Below are 19,392 nucleotides of genomic sequence, written 5' to 3'. Positions count from 1 at the left end.
GATGGTCTCGAACTCCTGACCTCAGGTGATCCACCCGCCTTGGCCTCCCAAAGTGCTGGGATTACAGGTGTGAGCCATCATGCCTGGCCGAATTATTTTCTTTATTCATAGTGACACTGTTCCTCTTCTGCATAAACTTCAAATAGAAAAAAATAGGATTGTCTAGAAGGTAAGAATGGGTTTTATTTAAAATCAGGTGCTTGGGAAATCAAATTTAAAATTTGACCTACTTAAATTACTCAGTGAAAAAAATAAAAAATAGGTCAGAGAGTTCTCCACCTTCCAAACGCAGCCTTCCTTCAGGGTTTGCTGCATGCTCACTGGGAGTGTGGTCAAAAATGCAAAACACTGTGATGTTCACTGGAAAGCAGGACACTCGATGGGCTTCGCTTATGCCATACAAAGAAGTGGAAGGCGGCACATTAGAGGAGCGAGACTTTCTAGTAATCCAGTTGCCATGGGGCAGAGTGCAGAAACACCAGATGAGCTCCCTCCAGTGGCGACTGGGGTGTCCTGCATGGAGAGCACCTTCCCTCTGGGGCAACTGATTCATTCTCAGACATAACTCAACCTAGGGCATCCCAGTATCTGAGGCTCAGGCTGATCTTTATTCAAGAGGCTGGATGTGAAATGGGGAAGCTCTTGTACTAATAATTATGTTATCACACAAGCTGCATTATTTTTTATGACAGGTTATAGAAAAATGACACAGACTGCCTACTCTGTGCCAAGAAGTATTATGGAGCAGAAGTGGTAGTAGCAAGGGTTTTGGTGCCAGAAAGACCTGAGTTCCAAACCAAGCCTGTACCTTACCAGCTGTGGATTTTGGCAAGATTACTGCACCTCTCAAAGACCCAATTTCCCCTTCAAAAAATTGTCTTTCAGCATTGATGGAAGGATTAAGTGAGATAACACGTATGGCTCACAGGCGTAGCTGACACTTGGTAGGCAAATGAACAGATGCTCCCTTATAAAATTTCCATCTCAATCTCCAATCTGACTTCAAGGGCTAATAAAATAAAGAAATGCCATAGGTCTTAAACAAGCACACACAAACACTAGCAACCACCAGACGTATGTCAAATCATACTAATGGAAAGATTTCATTTTTTCTTCTTCCAGTCTTTTCTGGTGTGGGAGGGAGTTGGTTGTGATTGGTCAGGTATGAAAGTGGAGCGTTTTGTGTCTCCACATGTCTCTCTTCTTCCTAAGGCTTACAGGAGCAGAACATTGTGCATTCAAGCTTCCATGTAAAATTAATTAAAATGTTTGTACAAATTGACTATTCCTGTTTTACTAAATCTAGTAAATGGAAGCTCTAAGACTCCCACAGAAGAAAAATAAATTACCACTACCACTAACAACTGACAGGTTAACAGGCTGATGACAAAAAAATGACAGAATTTAGATTCACCTAAATGGTATAAAGCTCATTTTAATGATCCAACTGAAGCTCCCCCGCCCCCCCAGCCTCCACGAAGTTCTCTGTAAGGGATGAGATGAATTATTAGTGTTATTTACTCAGTGGGAAGTAACAGGAGAAGCCACCTGTCCACTTGGAGCTTGCAGTAGAGAGAATACATGGAGAAAAGTTAAGGATATTGGAGAGGCTCAGTCATAAAAGCAGAGTGAAAATGACTGCATCTTGACAAATAATTTGTGGGCTGGACTAGATGTGTAGAGAGAATTTCAAATAATGTATTTAAAAATTATTTGAAGTCTGTTTTATACTTATTTCATTTTATTATTATTATTATTTTTTACTTTTTGGAGACAGGGTCTTGCTCTGTCACCCAGGCTGGAGTGCAGTGGCAGGATCACCATTCACTGCAGACTCTACCTCCCTGACTCAAGCAATTCTCCTGCCTCAGCCTCCAGAGCATCTGGGACCACAGGTGTGCACCACCATGCTTGGCTAATTAAAAAAAAAAAATCTGTAGAGATGGGATCTCTTTATGTTGCCCTGTCTGAACTCGAACTCCTCAACTCAGGTGATCCTCCTGCCTCAGCCTCCCAAAGTGCTAGGATTATAGGCATGAGCCGCTATACCCAGCTGAAGTCTGTTTCAAAATTTCTTTGGAAAAGAGAGGTGAGAATACTTGAAGCTAGTACTCTAAGAGAATTGTCAAAATAGCACTAATAGTTGGTTGCCTTATATCCCAGTTAGTCAGCAACAGTGATGAATAACTCACATGGGTTAGTAGCTTGGTTAGGTGGTAGAGGATAAGTGATGAAGAAAAGAAGATGCACTGTTCCTCCTGAAGCAATGGAGGATATAATATTTGGGTCATGGAGGCCAGGTAAACAAAGATCGGTGACCCCCCAAACCAAAACTCCAAAGGCCACCCCATTGGCTTTTGAGGTTGTGGACTTAACTTGGTGCTGAGCAAAACAGTGTCAGAAAGGTGAGTTTCCCTTCTAGCAAGATCCCTGCAACTGGCAATCCATCTGGTAGAAAATTAAGTAATAAAATTTGACCCCCACTGCACACTGTATTCAAAAATAAATTCCATACTATGCAGCCATAAAAAGGAATGGGGTCATGTCCTTTGTAGAGCCATGGATGGAGCTGGAGGCCATTATCCTTAGCAAACTAATGAACAGAAAACCAAATATTGTATATTCTCATAAGTGGGAGCTAAATGATGAGAACACATGGACACATACAGGGAAAAAACACATACTGGGACCTTCTGGAGGGTAGAGGGTGGGAGGAGAGAGAGGATCAGGAAAAATAACTAATGGGCGCTAGGCTTAATACTTGAGTGATGGAATAATCTGTACAACCCCCCACGACACAAGTTTACCTATGTAACAAACCCACACTTGCACCCCTGAACTTGAAGTAAAAGTTAAAAAAAATTCCATACAGATTAATGACCTAAGTAGAAAAACAAAAACTACAACAGTATTAGAAAAAATACTGGAGACTAATTTTATTTTCCTGGGAGGGAGATATGTAAGACATAAATTCTAGAAACCATGAAGGAACAGAAGATCAGATTTGATTATAAAGAATTAATATCTTCTTTTGGGAGGCCGAGACGGGCGGATCACGAGGTCAGGAGATCGAGACCATCCTTGTTCATTTGGTGAAACCCCGTCTCTACTAAAAATACAAAAAAAAAAAAAAAATTAGCTGGGCGAGGTGGCAGGCGCCTGTAGTCCCAGCTACTCGGGAGGCTGAGGCAGGAGAATGGCGGGAACCCGGGAAGCGGAGCTTGTAGTGAGCCGAGATCGCGCCACTGAACTCCAGCCTGGGCGACAGAGTGAGACTCCGTCTCAAAAAAAAAAAAAGATTAAAAAAAAAAGAATTCATATCTTCTCTGTGACAAAGGATACCCTAAGCAAAATTAAGGGACAAGCAACTCTGAGAAGATATTTTTTTTCTCATGTTTTACAGCATAACGTTTGATATCTGAAATACGCAAAGAACTCTTGCAAATTAATAAAAAGATGAATGAAAACCTAGGCAAAGCACATATCAGAAATAATATAAGTTGCCAATAAAGGTAAGACAAGATACTCAGCTTCATTCAAAATTAAGTAAGTACAGATAAAAATGATAATGAGAAATATTTTTGGCTTATCTGATTGGGGAAAAAAATAAGGCTGCTTACACCCAATGCTGCCATGGCTGAGGGGATAGGCTCTCTCCATCCCAGTGGATGGGTGCAAATCAAATCTAGTTTTCAGGGAGATGATTTGTCACTCTGTGGACAGCTCCCTGGCTCACCATGCCCAAGCGGGAAGTCTGTTGACCTTGGCATCTCAGTTTTCCTGACCTATTAAATGGGTAGAGCAATAAAGGTCTGTATATGTAGGGAAGGAGAGAGAGAGATGAAGTTGGAAAGAGAGCTAGCAGTGATTATGAAATACAAATGCAAAGTTCACCAGCCATCCTAAGGTGTGATGCTCACCTCTGACCTGAACAGCCCTCTCCCCTACCCCTGCCACCTTCCTGCCCAGAGTACTCAGACACTTTAGTTGGTTTCAGTGGGGGCAAGAGTTGGCAGGACCCCCGTGAAGAGAGGAAACCAGGTGGTGCATTGTGACAGATGGGGTCAGAGTCCCTGGCTCAGAGGGCCAAAGTTCAGCTACACCAACTTCCTCATTCCCATTCTGTCAAATGGCACATTAATAAGCAAGAAAGTGATTCAGGGAAGAATTTCCAGAAGGACAAAAAACTCATCAGGTGTGTCAAATCTCTGACATTCAGGAGCCATGTGGGGAAAGAAGCACACGCTGACTTAAGCACGAAAGTATGGATGCTTTAATTAATCCGGGGTGAATTTAATTGCTTTAGTTAAGTGGAAATCGGGTTAAAAATGATGCAGAGCATGCTGGGGTGTGTTAAAAACATGACATATGAGTTGGATGAATCGATAAATTAAAAGTGCACAGATGTTTTAATTAAACCCAGGGAAGTTAACGAAGATCGCAAGAGACTTTTAAGCCTATGATTAATTCAATTCATTTAAAATACCTGTAGAGATATGGGGATGCCTCCATTTTGAGAGTTATAAAAGTTCTCAATCGATAAGTACTTAAGCTGTTCTTTAAAAATGTCTCCGTTGTTGTGCGTATGTGTGTGTGTCAGACTGAACAGCATTAATTACATAATGAATATCTAAATTCTTCGGAGTACACAGTAAGCTTTTCTGCAACTCAAGTCCAGACGGAAGTAGGTTCACGCTTCTGTTGTATCTGGAGCATCAAGATGAATTTGCAAGTTGTTGGCGTCCTATTACCTGCTAGCATGGAAGCTTCTTGAAGGCATGAGTGGTCTGTTTCATCCAATGCTGTCTCTCAGCAGGCAGAATGGTTCTGGGCATGGTGTAGGCTTATGAGTTAGACAGCCTGAATTTCCTTTCTTCTTTCCCTTGTTTTTGCCAGCTGTGTGACTATGGATACTTTGCTTTCAGCCTTGATTGCTTTATCTTTGAAGTAGGATAAGAATTCTGCAGGACTTACCCCATAGTGTTTCCAAGGGCAAGAAATGAGATAATGATGTCAAGTGCTGTGCACAGAGCCTGGCACACAGTCATCACTAGATAGGATTTTATTATCACTATTCTCATTGGGAGAAAACTCTTCCAACTGGTCACTTTGTAAAGAGACAAGATAGGGTAAAGTGCCCTTTCCCTGTCCCCCATCCCAGCTGACCTCTTTCTAGACTGGTTTATTTCCCAGCACGAAAGGTTTTCCCATAAATCACAGAATGTGCCCAGCTCTGTGTGCATCACGTCTCCCTAGGGTTAGGTATTCTGCCTTCCAGGGCTGCTCTGCTACTCATCTAGTAGTTTAAAGAGGAAAAAAAAAGAAGGGTTTTTAGTCTCGGAAGCAATTTAACTTGGGGGAGGGCTGATGGACTGAAGCCCCGCGAAGTGATTTCTGTTTGGTAATGCAACAGCCATGAGAAACATCACGAGCAGCCCTGTTTTGGAGCTTGCAGGCATGGACTCGCACGTGGCCACCAAATAATGTGCACTGTGAGTTCCAAACTGGGGAGGAAAGGGCTCCTCCATGCCTGCTTGGCAAGCCAGGGGGATGAGAGGTCAAAAGTGATGTGACTGCCTCGATCTCTGTTCTCTTTGGGCAGTCCGAGTAGAGTTCAAGGGCAATTTATCTAGACTCAAACCAGAATGTGCCTGGGAGTCATCTGGGGACCCTGTTAGAATGCAGCTTCTGACTAAGAATGTCCGGCATGAGGCCTGAGCATTTGGATATTTAATAAAATCCTGATGCTAGTATCCCAGACCTACTGGATCGGAAATTCCGGGTGGAACCCAGCAACCTGTGTGTTAACAGATGATTCCAACAAGGGCTCCAGTGTGGGTATCACTAATCCAGTGGGTAAGAACATAGTTCAAAAACCATACTTGGGCAAGGGTCTCGAATCTCTCTGAGATTCAATTTCTTTAGCTGTGAAACAGAGATGATCATGATGTATGATATAAGGACAAAATGAGAGAATTCACTTAAAACCCTTTGCACAGCACCCAGCATGTAGTTGATCTTCAATAGGTGGTGGCGATTCTTCTTATGCTATTTTATCAAAGGTGACTTTGCCAAGGGTGTCTGCTCAGTCACTTTCTGCAAAGCATATACCAAGTGCACCTGCTTCAAGCTCCTGCTCCTGGGCCTTTGCTGCCAAAGAATCCCTGTACGTTTCTTCAGGTCAGGGGTGGGAAGAAAGACAGGTGGGATTTCGCCATCCAGCTGTGGTGGGCTGAGGGACATTCTTTTGGGCAGCAGCTATGGCCCATGGCCTGTCTGCATTAATGAGGATTTCAGGGCAAGATGGGGTGGTAGAAGGAGATGGGTATGGATGATGGAAGGTTTGAAGGAGCTAGGATGCAGCTCTGGCTGTCTCAGGAAGGACAGCTGGGACCTGAGCCTCCTTCATGGAGAGAGAAGGAAGCTCTGAGGGAGGCATTCCTGGTGATGGGGAGGATCATCCACCCTCAGGGAGGGGATGAAGACCTTTGTCATTGTTCTCCACGGTACAGAGGAAGATGTCTATTAATGGGAGACAGGAGAGCATATTGTGAGGCAGAGTCAGAGGGGGCTCAGAGAACCCCGGCTGCTGGCAGTACTTATTGTTGAGGACTTCAGGAGTGGTCACCCTGCCCTGGATTCAGGGGGTCTTCCTGTCACGTCTCTCTCCTGGATGGCTATCAGGGCACAAGCTTCAGAACCAGGCACACATGGCCCTGCTATGTAACCTTGGGGACATAACTTACTTTCTCTAAGTCTTTGTTTCTTTTACTGTAAAATAGGAATAATAATAATGAATTATTTCAAAGGCTTGTGAAGGTGGATACTGGCTAACATTTAATACATGCCAAACAAAGTTTCAATGTATTTACTTTTTGGTCCTCACAGCAATGTAATAGGAAATATGGCTGTTGTCTCTATTTTACAGATGAGAAAACTGATGCTCACGGGGGTTAAATAATTTTCTGAAATGGGTATGGTTAACTAGAGCAGCAAGAATTCAAACCGAGAAAATTCCAACTCTACAGCTTTCCTTCTTAATCACTTTGCTATTATGAGACAATGCATGTACATTGTGGAATAAATGGCACTTCTTTTCTGTAAACTTTTTCTTTCCTTCTTTTTTCATTCCTCCTTCTTTCCTTCCTTTGCTCATGCCCTCCCTCCGTGCCTCAAAGGTGGCTGATTTATTGCTGCATGATTGATCCGACAAATTAGAACCTTGTTCTTTAGCACTCGCTTTGGTTCTTGTGACATTTTCCAGTCATATTTCATCTTTATAAGCCTTGCCTCCTCTATTCAAGTAACTAGACATTTAACAAGCACCTATTTTGTCCTGGGTACCAAACTAAATACAGGGAGGTACCAGGGGGACTGCTGGAAGCTTGTCATGAGCAGGAGAACCACCTGGAGAGGAGGTGGCCGGCATGTGGCAGGGGCCGCTGCTGCGATGTTGCCAAGCCCAGGTGACTGCACGGTCATATCTGAGGGTGCTTCAGGGAGGTGGCTGCTGTGAGCATGGCCTTCCATGAGGAGCAGCAGCTTGATAGGAAAGGCTGGGATTGATGCGAACATTCCAGCTAAGAAAACAGCCTGAGCAAAGAGGAAGAAGCAGGGCCTCACACTTTATGAGGGGTGACTATCGGGAACTTAGAGTGAGTGTTCAGGTTTCAGTGGGAGGTGACAGTGCGAGAGTAGTTCAGATCATGGATGACCTTGGACATCATTCTAAGAAATGTGATTTTCATTTTTGGAATGTGGCCCCTGACTACCTGCATCAGACTCCCCCAGGGGGCTTGTTAAAAAGGGGCATTCCTGAGCTGCACACCAGTCCTACAAGTCAGATTGGCTGGCATGGGGGAGGAACCTGGAAATACACATTGACAACAATCTCTTCAGATCCATGTCTTTAAACCAAAGCTTTTATAACCATTGTGAGAGGCGACTGGGAGCCACTGAAGGTGTTTGAGGAGAGTAGTGACATGCCCCTAAGAACTCTGGGAGGAGAACTCTGGAGGTGGGGAGGAGAAATACTATCATGGAGAGGCTGGTGGCCAAGTGAGCAGGGCAGTGGCTCCCACAACTTAATATTTATATAGAAAAATCCAGCTGTAAGGATAGAGAGGAAAAATGGAGCAGAGATTGTTGGAGATCGATGGAACAGGAATTGGCAGGTGATGGGAGGAGAGAGGGTAAGAACATCAGGCTCTGAGGTCAGAAGATTTCTCTCTCTCTCTATCTCTCTTTCTCTCACTCAGGCTGGAGTGCAGTGGCAAAATCTCTGCTCATTGCAACCTCCATCTCCCAGGTTCAAGCAGTCCTCCAAACTCACCCTCCCGAGTAGCTGGGACTATAGGCTTCACTACCATGCCCAGCTAATTTTCATAGTTTTTGTAAAGATGCAGTTGCACCATGTTGCCCAGGCTGGTCATGAACTGCTGGGCTCAAGCGATCTGCCTGCTTTGGCCTCTCAGAGTGCTGGGATTATAGGCGTGAGCCACTGCACCTGGCCAGGGGCTTTTGTTTCAAACTCTGGCTCTGCCACTTTCTACCTAGGAAACTCTTGTTTCCTCTCCTGAAAAGTTTACTTGGGTTCAAACTCAGAATTCTAGTGTGTAACCATCCCATAAGCTCCCTGCAAAGACAAAATTCCTTTATGCCTCACCTCTAAGGTCAGTCTCATGGCTAGACAAGTGTTGAAAGTCCAGGCCAGACTGCCTGGTTTGAATCCCAACAATTCCGCTTACTTGTTGAGTGATTTTGAGCGAGTTACTTAAACTCTGTGTGCCTCATGTTCCACATCTATAAAACGGGATGATAACCACCTATAAATTAGGGCTACTGATGATTAAATGATATAATTACGTAGTTGTTCAGCACAGTGGTTGGCATATATAGTAAGAACTCAATAAATGTCAGCTCTGATGATGATGATGATTTGTTTTTAGTGCCGGTATGTAGCCATGAGGAATTGGGTGGTGGGTACTTTTGCCAGTTAACAGGAGAAGAATGGCAGGATTCCTGTTTTTTTTCTTTCAAAGCTCCACAGAAGCTGGGTAGGAGCTGAAACCAACCCCCAGAGAGAAGACTTTATGTTCCCGTGGTTGTGGCATTTCTGGGCCTCCACTGACAGCTGTTTAGCAGCAGGAGTTGTCATTTCTAATAGCTATTAAATACGCATTACCTAACAACTACGGCTCTGGTGTGTTAAGTTTCTGCTGCAGGTTGAGGCCTCAAGCTCAGCCCAAATAATCCATCTGAGAAGCCAGTGTCAAAACAAAACAAAACAAAAAACCCCAGACACCTCAGTTCTCTTCTGAAATGCAAGGCTGCTTTACAAACAATCCTAGGAAGCACCTGAAGTTAAAGCCTTCACGTAAAAGCAAATACAAGGGAAAGGAATAATAATTAAAAAACTTCTAGCCCACAACAAATAGCATTACAGTAATGAGAAAACCATGCAAGGGGAATAGTAATAACAAAAAAAAAACACTGTAGAATAAACAATAACTTGAATAATAAACACAATTATGGCTGGACAGGAGAGGTGCCTGATGGAAAATGGTACAAATTGCCGGGAAAGAAATGCCATTTTTCCTGAAGCTGTGGATCTGAACAGCTTGCCTATTAAGTTGCTCAATTAATGCAATTCTATACTATTCAGTCTTCTTGGTCGCATTTTCTCCATATTCCCTGATGCTAATGAGTTATGTTTGTTGATTCACACCACTGTTCTTTGGTTTATTTGTTTTTGCTTTTACTCCTATGCTACACTAGTTTGCCATGTAGCAATTGCACTGTGCAATATTACAATAAGGACTGGGAAAATTTTATGGATGTAATGTCTATTACGGTTTGCGATAGTATTTCTCTCTAGTTCTCAGTGATTTAAATGTGACCAAACCTTCTGTACTTTGTCACAAAAAGCGGGTTTTCTAGATGACTATTTTGGTGAGTGTCAAAATAAGAATTTATGGTGTATTACTGTTGATTCACTTTGAATTAAAATATATATATTGCAGCAAAAAATTTTTTTTTAAAAACTTTGAAAACTTCTAATGTTCATGATGCCTTACAGGCATCCTTACAACCCGGTCTCTCACGGCCCAGGAGACCAGGAGCACCTGTGTGATAAGGCTGGCCTCTGCCCCAGGTTCCCCTTCTGGCCTTCCCTGACTGTGGTCTAGTGACATTCAAATGCACCAATAAAATACCCCCATGCCTTTTTCTCCACACTGACTCGGCAATAAAGGCACTTGGCCACTAGCCCTCACTTTCTCTCAGCTCCCACCTGCCTGGCTGAACCCAATCCCTTGAAGCTGGTCCTACACGGCCCTCTGCATGTGTGCTGTGGCTCTCTCTCTAGAATCTATAAGTATAATAAGTCCCTGAATTTCATATGTCTCTCCCAGCGTGAGTTCCACAGTTGGAATGATCCTTAAAGACCCCACCAGGGGAACTTACTCCCCCATTTATAACACACACATTTTATTGCTTTATAAACTTCCTTATTTTCTCCTTTGCAATGTCTATAGCGTTCAAAGTCAGCATCACGGCATTTTGAGCTCCCATTTACGTTACCCCATTGCTTTTAATATGAATTGATCAGACCAGAAGCTCTCGGAAGGCAGAGCCTGTGGTTCCCTCGCTCCTCCCTCTAGTCTGGCTCTTAGTGCAGGACCTGTCTCACAGTGGGCACATCACAAGTATTCGCTGAATGCACGAGTAAGTTCAGTCCCCTCGACTGACTTAGGACAATGTGTTAGATCCATTCCATGTTATTTCCATGAGCGGGTCAGTTTCATTTTGCCTTTGGAGCCTCTCAGGGCCCCCAAAATGGTGGGGGCTGTGGAATGAACACTCTTGCAAACGCATGCTGACTGATTCCTCCATTCACTGCAAGGATGTCTTCAGATGCCTGATGCAGACTGGCAGGTTTATAAGAAGACAAGGAGCTGCCATTTGCACTGCACATCTGAGGGCACGGGAGGCTCAGTGTGAGGTCAAGAGAGTAAATCCGCATTTCTGTCACTTGGACACATACTCAGTCGCTTGGATGTGATGGGAGTCTCTCTTGCTAACATGGCAAGTTCTCCCCCTGGCAGGAGGGCCTGAGTCTGCCGGCTGCCTGCAGTCACAGAAACTGGCAGAGCTCAAGGCATCCTGGGCACAGCTGTCAATGAAGGAACAAAGGTGAATGCGAATTTGTGATGATGGAGGACCTTATGTTCGGGGCCTCTTAAGAGTTTTCATCAAGAAAGAAGGACAGGCCTGGCTTGGTGGCTCACACCTGTAATCCCAGCACTTTGGGAGGCCGAGGCAGGTGGATCACCTAAGATCAGGAGTTTGAGACCAGCCTGGCTGACATGGTGAAACCCCATCTCTATGAAAAATCCAAAATTAGCTGGGTATGGTGGTATGCCCCTGTGATCCCAGATACTCTGGAGGCTGAGGCAATAGAATCGCTTAGACCCTAGGAGAAGGAGGTTGCAGTGAGCTGAGATCGTGCCACTGCACTCCAGCCTGGGTGACAGAGCGAATCTCTGAAAAAACCAACCAACCAACCAGAAAAGAAAGAAGGACGCTGACTATGGCCCACAGCCAGGAGATGGGGCGTCCTGTTCTGGGGAGCAGGAGACTCAGGTGCACCTGTCTTTGCACTTGCTAGCTGATTACCTCATTCTGTTGGCTTGGGGTTACTCCCTGCCAACAGTCAGCTGCTTCTTAAACCTGAAAGTTGTTTGTGAGCGGCAACTTGTCGCAGCCACTGCTAAATTGTGCAGGACCAACGGGATCGAGACTTCCCACCTCTCTGCCTTACGTGTGAGGGGGAACAAAGGCACGCGCGCACACACACACACACACACACAATCACATTTTACTTTTTTTCTTATTAAAATCAGAAGTGCATCTCTGATGTCATGCACTAAGGAGGACATAGCATCTTGCTAAAAATGCATAACCTCAAGCCAATCACCGGAAAATATCAGACAAACCCATACTGAGAGACACTCTACAAAATACCTGACTAATGCTCTTCTAAAAGGTCCAAGTCATAAAAGGCAAGGAGTAACTGAGGAACTGTCACAGACTGGTCAGGTTAAAGAGATGAAGGAGATGTGACAATTAAATGCAATGTAGGATCCTGGATAAGAAGCAAAGGGCAAAGTTAGGAAAAGTCTGTAAATTAGCTAATGGCTTTGTATGGATGTTAATGTCTTGGCTTTGATCTTTGAGTTATGGAAATTTAAAATGTGGACATAGGGGAAGCTGGGTAAGCTCGGTATGGAAACTCTATGTTCTATCTGTGCAACTTGTCTGCAAATCTACACTGATTTCAATATAAAAGGTTTAAAAAATTGCAGGGGGGAGGACTGGTTAAAATAGAATTTACCTCATATCACTGATATGAAGACAAGAGTACATATTAAGTACTTTACACAATATCTGGTGCATATTGAGTACTTAAAAGCTATTAGTCGTTATTTAAAAACAACTGGAAGTATAGGTTTAACATTTCAGAAATAAGTCCGGTGCTAATCATTAGATTTTTGCACTTGAAACTGGTGCAGTTAAACCTGTATGCTTGTGTTTACTTGTTTTTCATTTCATCCCACAGGTGTGGTCAAGGAATTTTGTTATTTTAGGAGCCAATAGTTATGAATTGAGGTATTCAAGGCTTGAGTCTCTCCAGATCCCAGGCTTATGTGTGCTCAAGTCCACTTTTGGGATTCTTGATGTGAAATAAGTGTGTAAGAAGCTGACTTGGCTTGGATGCTAATCAAAGTGAAAATGTTACTCTCCAGATAGTGTTAATGGGGGCACTAACATTTCCTATAGTTTTCTCTTTTCCAGTTTTCTGGTTTTGACATTGTTCTTTTTAAAATAAATTTATCGCTGGGCACGGTGGTCCACGCCTGTAATCCCAGCACTTTGGGAGGCCAAGGTGGGTGGATCACCTGAGGTTGGGAGTTCAAGACCAGCCTGACCAACATGGAGAAACCCCGTCTTTACTAAAAATACAAAATTAGCCATGTGTGGTGGTGCATGTCTATAATCCCAGCTACTCAGGAGGCTGAGGCAGGTGAATCGCTTCAACCCGGGAGACGGAGGTTGTGTGAGCCGAGATCGCGTCACTGCACTCCAGCCTGGGCAACAAGAGCAAAACTCCGTCTTAAAAAAAAAATCTACAGAACTACAATGAATTGACTTAAAGAAGTATGTTAAGTGATTAATAATACTTATGTCCCATGAAACTGGCAGAAATAATAAAGGTAGTACATGAAAGATCAAAGATTGGGAAAGACAGTTTTAGAATGAGGGGAAAGTTCTCTTTGTTAACAATGAAGTAGCTTAAACTGTGGCCATTTAAAAAATACTAAGGCAAAAAGGTCTATAGGGCAAAAAGGTAGAATCTTACTCCTAACAGCCTTCAACCAACTTCGCCCAGAATAAATGGAGAAATAGGGGGAAAAGCAATTTTATTCTTTCAACACTTCAATTTTGTCCACTGTGTGCATGAACAGCTAAATTAAAGTATACAAGTTCAAAGCCCGATTTCAGGAGCAGCGACTGAGTATGGAGGAGTCACTACTCTTAACATCCACTCAATATTTGTTTCACAAGGATCAATTATATACCATGGCTAATGTACACTTGCAGTGTGCGCCCAGCCACAGTGCAGGTGGTGAATGCAAAACACACACCGAGAGTCCTTTTAAGCAGCTAAATGGACACCCCATTACAGATCCATAACGCAGAATGGACGCTCATCTGCAAATGGATTTAGAGCAAAGGGTTCTTAAATGGCCGGGGTACTTAGGTTTAAAAGGCCAGTAACTGGATGTGCAGTCAGAGCACACATGGTTTTTAGGATTAATAATACATCGATGTGTGTCAGTGTTAATATACATTTACAGCTCACAGGCCGTGCGGCTGTGTTCAGCCTATTTGCAGCCACATATAAAAGGACGACTCTGTCCTTCTTCTCATTAATGCTTTCACTCCCAGGAAAATTAGATTACGCAAGGAAAGCCATTCAAATGACACTGAGGTTTTCCTTCCTTTAAAGCCTCTGCTAGGAAAAGCGCTCGGCCTGGTGATGCATGTGCTGTTCTCTGTTCTCCCTGCTCCACCAGTGACCCTCAGAGCCTGAGGGAGGCGCTGGGAGGAGGTCCAGTCTCCACTGTTCACTTTGCTGATGTGCCCCCTGCCATTGACAGAGTGCACTAAGCCTGGCACAGCCCAGAGAGCTGTTGGGTGGCTTCCGGCCTGACACACAGTCCTGAGAGCTGTTGGGTGGCCTCTTGCCTTTTTTTTTTTTTTTTAATTATACTTGAAGTTCTGGGATACGTGTGCAGAATGTGCAGGTTTGTTACATAGGTATACATATGGTTTGCTGCACCCCTAATGGTTTGCTGCACCCACAATCCATCATCTACATTAGGTATTTCTCCTAATGCCATCCCTCCCCTAGCCTTCCACCCCGCAATAGGCCCCACTGTGTGATGTTCCCCTCCCGGTGTCCCTGTGTTCTCATTGTTCAACTCCCACTTATGAGTGAGAACATGTGGTGTTTGGTTTTCTGTTCCTGTGTTAATTTGTTAAGAATGATGGTTTCCAGCTTCATCCACATCCCTGCAAAGGACATAAACTCATCCTTTTTTATGGCTGCATAGTATTTCATGATGTATATGTATCACATTTTCTTTATCCAGTCTATCATTGATGGGCATTTGGGTTGGTTCCAAGTCTTTGCTATTGTGAATAGTGCTGCAATAAACATACGTGTGCATGTGTCTTTATAGCAGAATGATTTATAATCCTTTGGGCATATACTCAGTAATGGGATTGCTGGGTCAAACGGTATTTCTGGTTCTAGATCCTTGGTATTTCTGGTCTAGATCCATAATGTAGATCACCACACTATCTTCCACAATGGTTGAACTAATTTATACTCCTACCAACAGTGTAAAGGTGTTCCTATTTCTCCAGATCTTCTCCAGCATCTGTTGTTTCCTGACTTTTTAATGATCTCCGTTCTAACTGGCATGAGATGGTATCTCATTGTGGTTTGCAGATGACCTGACTGTATATTTAGAAAACACCATGGTCTCAGCCGAAAATCTCCTTAAGCTGATAAGCAACTTCAGCAAAGTCTCAGGATACAAAATCAATGTGCAAAAATCACAAGCATTCCTATACACCAACAACAGACAAACAGAGTGCCAAATCATGAGTGAACTCCCACTCACAATTGCTACAAAGAGAATAAAATACCTAGGAATACAATTTACAAGGGATGTGAAGGACCTCTTCAAGGAGAACTACAAACCTTGCCTTCTTTTTAAGTTTATCAAAGCTTTCACCATACTGCGTGATGGAAGAGATGCCTGTAAGTGGTGTCATTTAGGAATTAAGTCTCATGCACGTGCCATCAGACCCAGAACTTTAAGTACAGAAAGCCCCCTTCACTTATCAGCATTTGGAAGGCTGGAACCCTCACATCTTTGAAACAGTGAGACTATTTGAAATTGTATTTTTCAGAGCAATTGTGATGAGGGTGGGAAAGGAGAGGTACTATTTAGCATTTACAGAGCAATTTCACTAATGATTGTCTTGCAGAAAGTCAAGGCAGGAAGGTCTTTTAATAAAGCACACATAAAAATAATGGGAGGATTAGTTACACATATAAATACATAAAATAATATGCATAATTAAATAAGAAAGTCAAGCCCTTTCAGGCCTTATTGTGCCCTGCTAAGAGCTTTGTGTGTGTTATCTTACACTATCCTCACAATAAACCAAGGAAGTAACTTCCCACTTTTCTAGATGAGGAAACCAAGGTTCAGAAATGTTAAATCAGTCACTTAATGTCAGATACCCAACGGCAGAGCTGGGATTGGAACCACTTACTGACTCTGCAGCAAGTGCACTTAATTGTCCCTTCACTATTTTTCAGACTGTGATATGGCCTATTAGTGGGTGGAAAATCAGCGTAATGGGTCATAACTGGTATTAAAAAAAAAATGAGGCCGGGCACAGTGGCTTATGCCTGTAATCCCAGTGCTTCGGGAGGATGAGGCGGACAGATGATTGAGGTCAGAAGTTCGAGACCAGCCTGGCCAACATGGTGAAACCCTGTTTCTACTAAAAATACAAAAATTAGCTGGGTGTGGTGGCGCACACCTGTAATTCCAGCTTCTTGGGAGGCTGAGGCAGGATAATTGCTTGAACCCGGGACAGGGAAGTTGCAGTGAGCCAAGATCACACCACTGCATTCCAGCTTGGGCGACAGTGAGACTCAAAAAAATAAAATAAAATAAAAAATGAAATAGAATAGAAAAGAAACATGGAATAAAATATCATTTTGTGAGTTTCATTTCAATTTCCTACTTATATTTAGACATATGCACTTGTGTGTCTGTGTGTCTGTGTATCTGTGTCTGTGTCTGTGTGTGTGCCTGCATATAACAGTGTGAGATGCTCTGCTCTTCACTACAGCTGCCTCTGAGAGAGCCATTGAAGGTCACACTGAAGGTCTCTGGCAAGCAAGGTGTGCAGTCCCTAAATTCTCTGTTATTGTGAGAAGCATTTTCTTTCTTATATTACCTTTCCCCCAAGAATCTCAGGGCTCCAGCTATTCTGTGCACAGCAGTGTAGATAAATTAATAATACAATTTAAAACCGATTCCACCAAGATAAATAGTGCTTCCTAGATTAAGAGTGTAGCTGGCCAGAATGAATGAAATTTACTAACCCTGAGATGCTTTATCTTCCATTACATAGAAGTTAATGATTATAAGAAAGGAGTGATGGTAATTCACTTCTGCTTTTACAGGAAATCCGACCATCTCATTTTTAGCACATCTTTCTTCTCAGCACACCTCAGTGCCAAGGATAACTGCCCTGCTCCTGTAGGTACATTGGCCAATGGTCATAAATCAAAGCCTACTCTTTACCAAAGGCTTATGCCTTCTGGCATGCATGGCCTTGCAAGATGTCTCCAGGGAATTTGTTGGGAAGGCTACTTGGGTGCCCCTTCTGTTACCCACTCAGAGAAGCCTAAGGAGGGTCTGTTTTCCAACCATAGCAGGGAAGCAGTGGCACATACCTTTAGCACAGTCTGCTCCTAGAAATCCTGGGAAACAGTGACACACCCCGGACACACATTCACCATTCCCATGGCAGTTACGTGGACAGTCCTGTACTGAATCTGAAAAAGAGATAAATGTAGTGATTACCTTTTCCTCTGCCTACTGGTGCAGTAATTTAACCATTAGTAACTTGCCATTTTTAAAGACCAGTGCTAGCAACCTCAGATGCCTATAATAGGGCATTGGTCAGGAATATGAATGAGTGAAGAAAGAGAATAGGGAGTGGTGGGGACTAGGACAGCTGGAGCAGTGCTCTCCAGGCGATGGCCCCAGGCAGGAATACAGGGCTAGTAGTGCTGTAACTTTTGCTTTTTAAGAATAAACTACCAATCTCATCCATCATAGTGGCTCACAGCTGTAATCCCAGCACTTTGGGAGGCCAAGGTGGGTGGATCACCTGAGGTTGGGAGTTCAAGAGCAGCCTGACCAACATGGAGAAACCCCGTCTTTACTAAAAATACAAAATTAGCCATGTGTGGTGGTGCATGTCTATAATCCCAGCTACTCAGGAGGCTGAGGCAGGTGAATCGCTTCAACCCGGGAGACGGAGGTTGTGTGAGCCGAGATCGCGTCACTGCACTCCAGCCTGGGCAACAAGAGCAAAACTCCGTCTTAAAAAAAAAATCTACAGAACTACAATGAATTGACTTAAAGAAGTATGTTAAGTGATTAATAATACTTATGTCCCATGAAACTGGCAGAAATAATAAAGGTAGTACATGAAAGATCAAAGATTGGGAAAGACAGTTTTAGAATGAGGGGAAAGTTCTCTTTGTTAACAATGAAGTAGCTTAAACTGTGGCCATTTAAAAAATACTAAGGCAAAAAGGTCTATAGGGCAAAAAGGTAGAATCTTACTCCTAACAGCCTTCAACCAACTTCGCCCAGAATAAATGGAGAAATAGGGGGAAAAGCAATTTTATTCTTTCAACACTTCAATTTTGTCCACTGTGTGCATGAACAGCTAAATTAAAGTATACAAGTTCAAAGCCCGATTTCAGGAGCAGCGACTGAGTATGGAGGAGTCACTACTCTTAACATCCACTCAATATTTGTTTCACAAGGATCAATTATATACCATGGCTAATGTACACTTGCAGTGTGCGCCCAGCCACAGTGCAGGTGGTGAATGCAAAACACACACCGAGAGTCCTTTTAAGCAGCTAAATGGACACCCCATTACAGATCCATAACGCAGAATGGACGCTCATCTGCAAATGGATTTAGAGCAAAGGGTTCTTAAATGGCCGGGGTACTTAGGTTTAAAAGGCCAGTAACTGGATGTGCAGTCAGAGCACACATGGTTTTTAGGATTAATAATACATCGATGTGTGTCAGTGTTAATATACATTTACAGCTCACAGGCCGTGCGGCTGTGTTCAGCCTATTTGCAGCCACATATAAAAGGACGACTCTGTCCTTCTTCTCATTAATGCTTTCACTCCCAGGAAAATTAGATTACGCAAGGAAAGCCATTCAAATGACACTGAGGTTTTCCTTCCTTTAAAGCCTCTGCTAGGAAAAGCGCTCGGCCTGGTGATGCATGTGCTGTTCTCTGTTCTCCCTGCTCCACCAGTGACCCTCAGAGCCTGAGGGAGGCGCTGGGAGGAGGTCCAGTCTCCACTGTTCACTTTGCTGATGTGCCCCCTGCCATTGACAGAGTGCACTAAGCCTGGCACAGCCCAGAGAGCTGTTGGGTGGCTTCCGGCCTGACACACAGTCCTGAGAGCTGTTGGGTGGCCTCTTGCCTTTTTTTTTTTTTTTTTAATTATACTTGAAGTTCTGGGATACGTGTGCAGAATGTGCAGGTTTGTTACATAGGTATACATATGGTTTGCTGCACCCCTAATGGTTTGCTGCACCCACAATCCATCATCTACATTAGGTATTTCTCCTAATGCCATCCCTCCCCTAGCCTTCCACCCCGCAATAGGCCCCACTGTGTGATGTTCCCCTCCCGGTGTCCCTGTGTTCTCATTGTTCAACTCCCACTTATGAGTGAGAACATGTGGTGTTTGGTTTTCTGTTCCTGTGTTAATTTGTTAAGAATGATGGTTTCCAGCTTCATCCACATCCCTGCAAAGGACATAAACTCATCCTTTTTTATGGCTGCATAGTATTTCATGATGTATATGTATCACATTTTCTTTATCCAGTCTATCATTGATGGGCATTTGGGTTGGTTCCAAGTCTTTGCTATTGTGAATAGTGCTGCAATAAACATACGTGTGCATGT

General features: G+C 43.5%; 1 protein-coding gene across 4 annotated transcripts in view; it reads right to left on the bottom strand.

Annotated features, from left to right (window-relative positions):
* The window catches only part of TENM2 (teneurin transmembrane protein 2), a 984,758-nt gene that overhangs the window by 144,658 nt on the left and 820,708 nt on the right, over nucleotides 1-19,392 (bottom strand). For all 4 annotated transcript variants that reach the window (XM_011947738.1, XM_011947740.1, XM_011947741.1 and 1 more), the window contains one exon: nucleotides 17,114-17,215. In XM_011947738.1, the coding sequence (XP_011803128.1) occupies nucleotides 17,114-17,215 (102 nt within the window). The remainder of the gene's footprint in view (nucleotides 1-17,113; nucleotides 17,216-19,392) is intronic.

This window comes from Colobus angolensis, unplaced genomic scaffold (genome assembly GCF_000951035.1).
Source record: "Colobus angolensis palliatus isolate OR3802 unplaced genomic scaffold, Cang.pa_1.0 Scaffold27, whole genome shotgun sequence".
Classification (NCBI taxonomy): Eukaryota; Metazoa; Chordata; class Mammalia; order Primates; family Cercopithecidae; genus Colobus; species Colobus angolensis.
The sequence above is the reverse complement of the archived record's forward strand: the minus strand, read 5'-3'. Positions and strand labels throughout refer to the sequence as shown.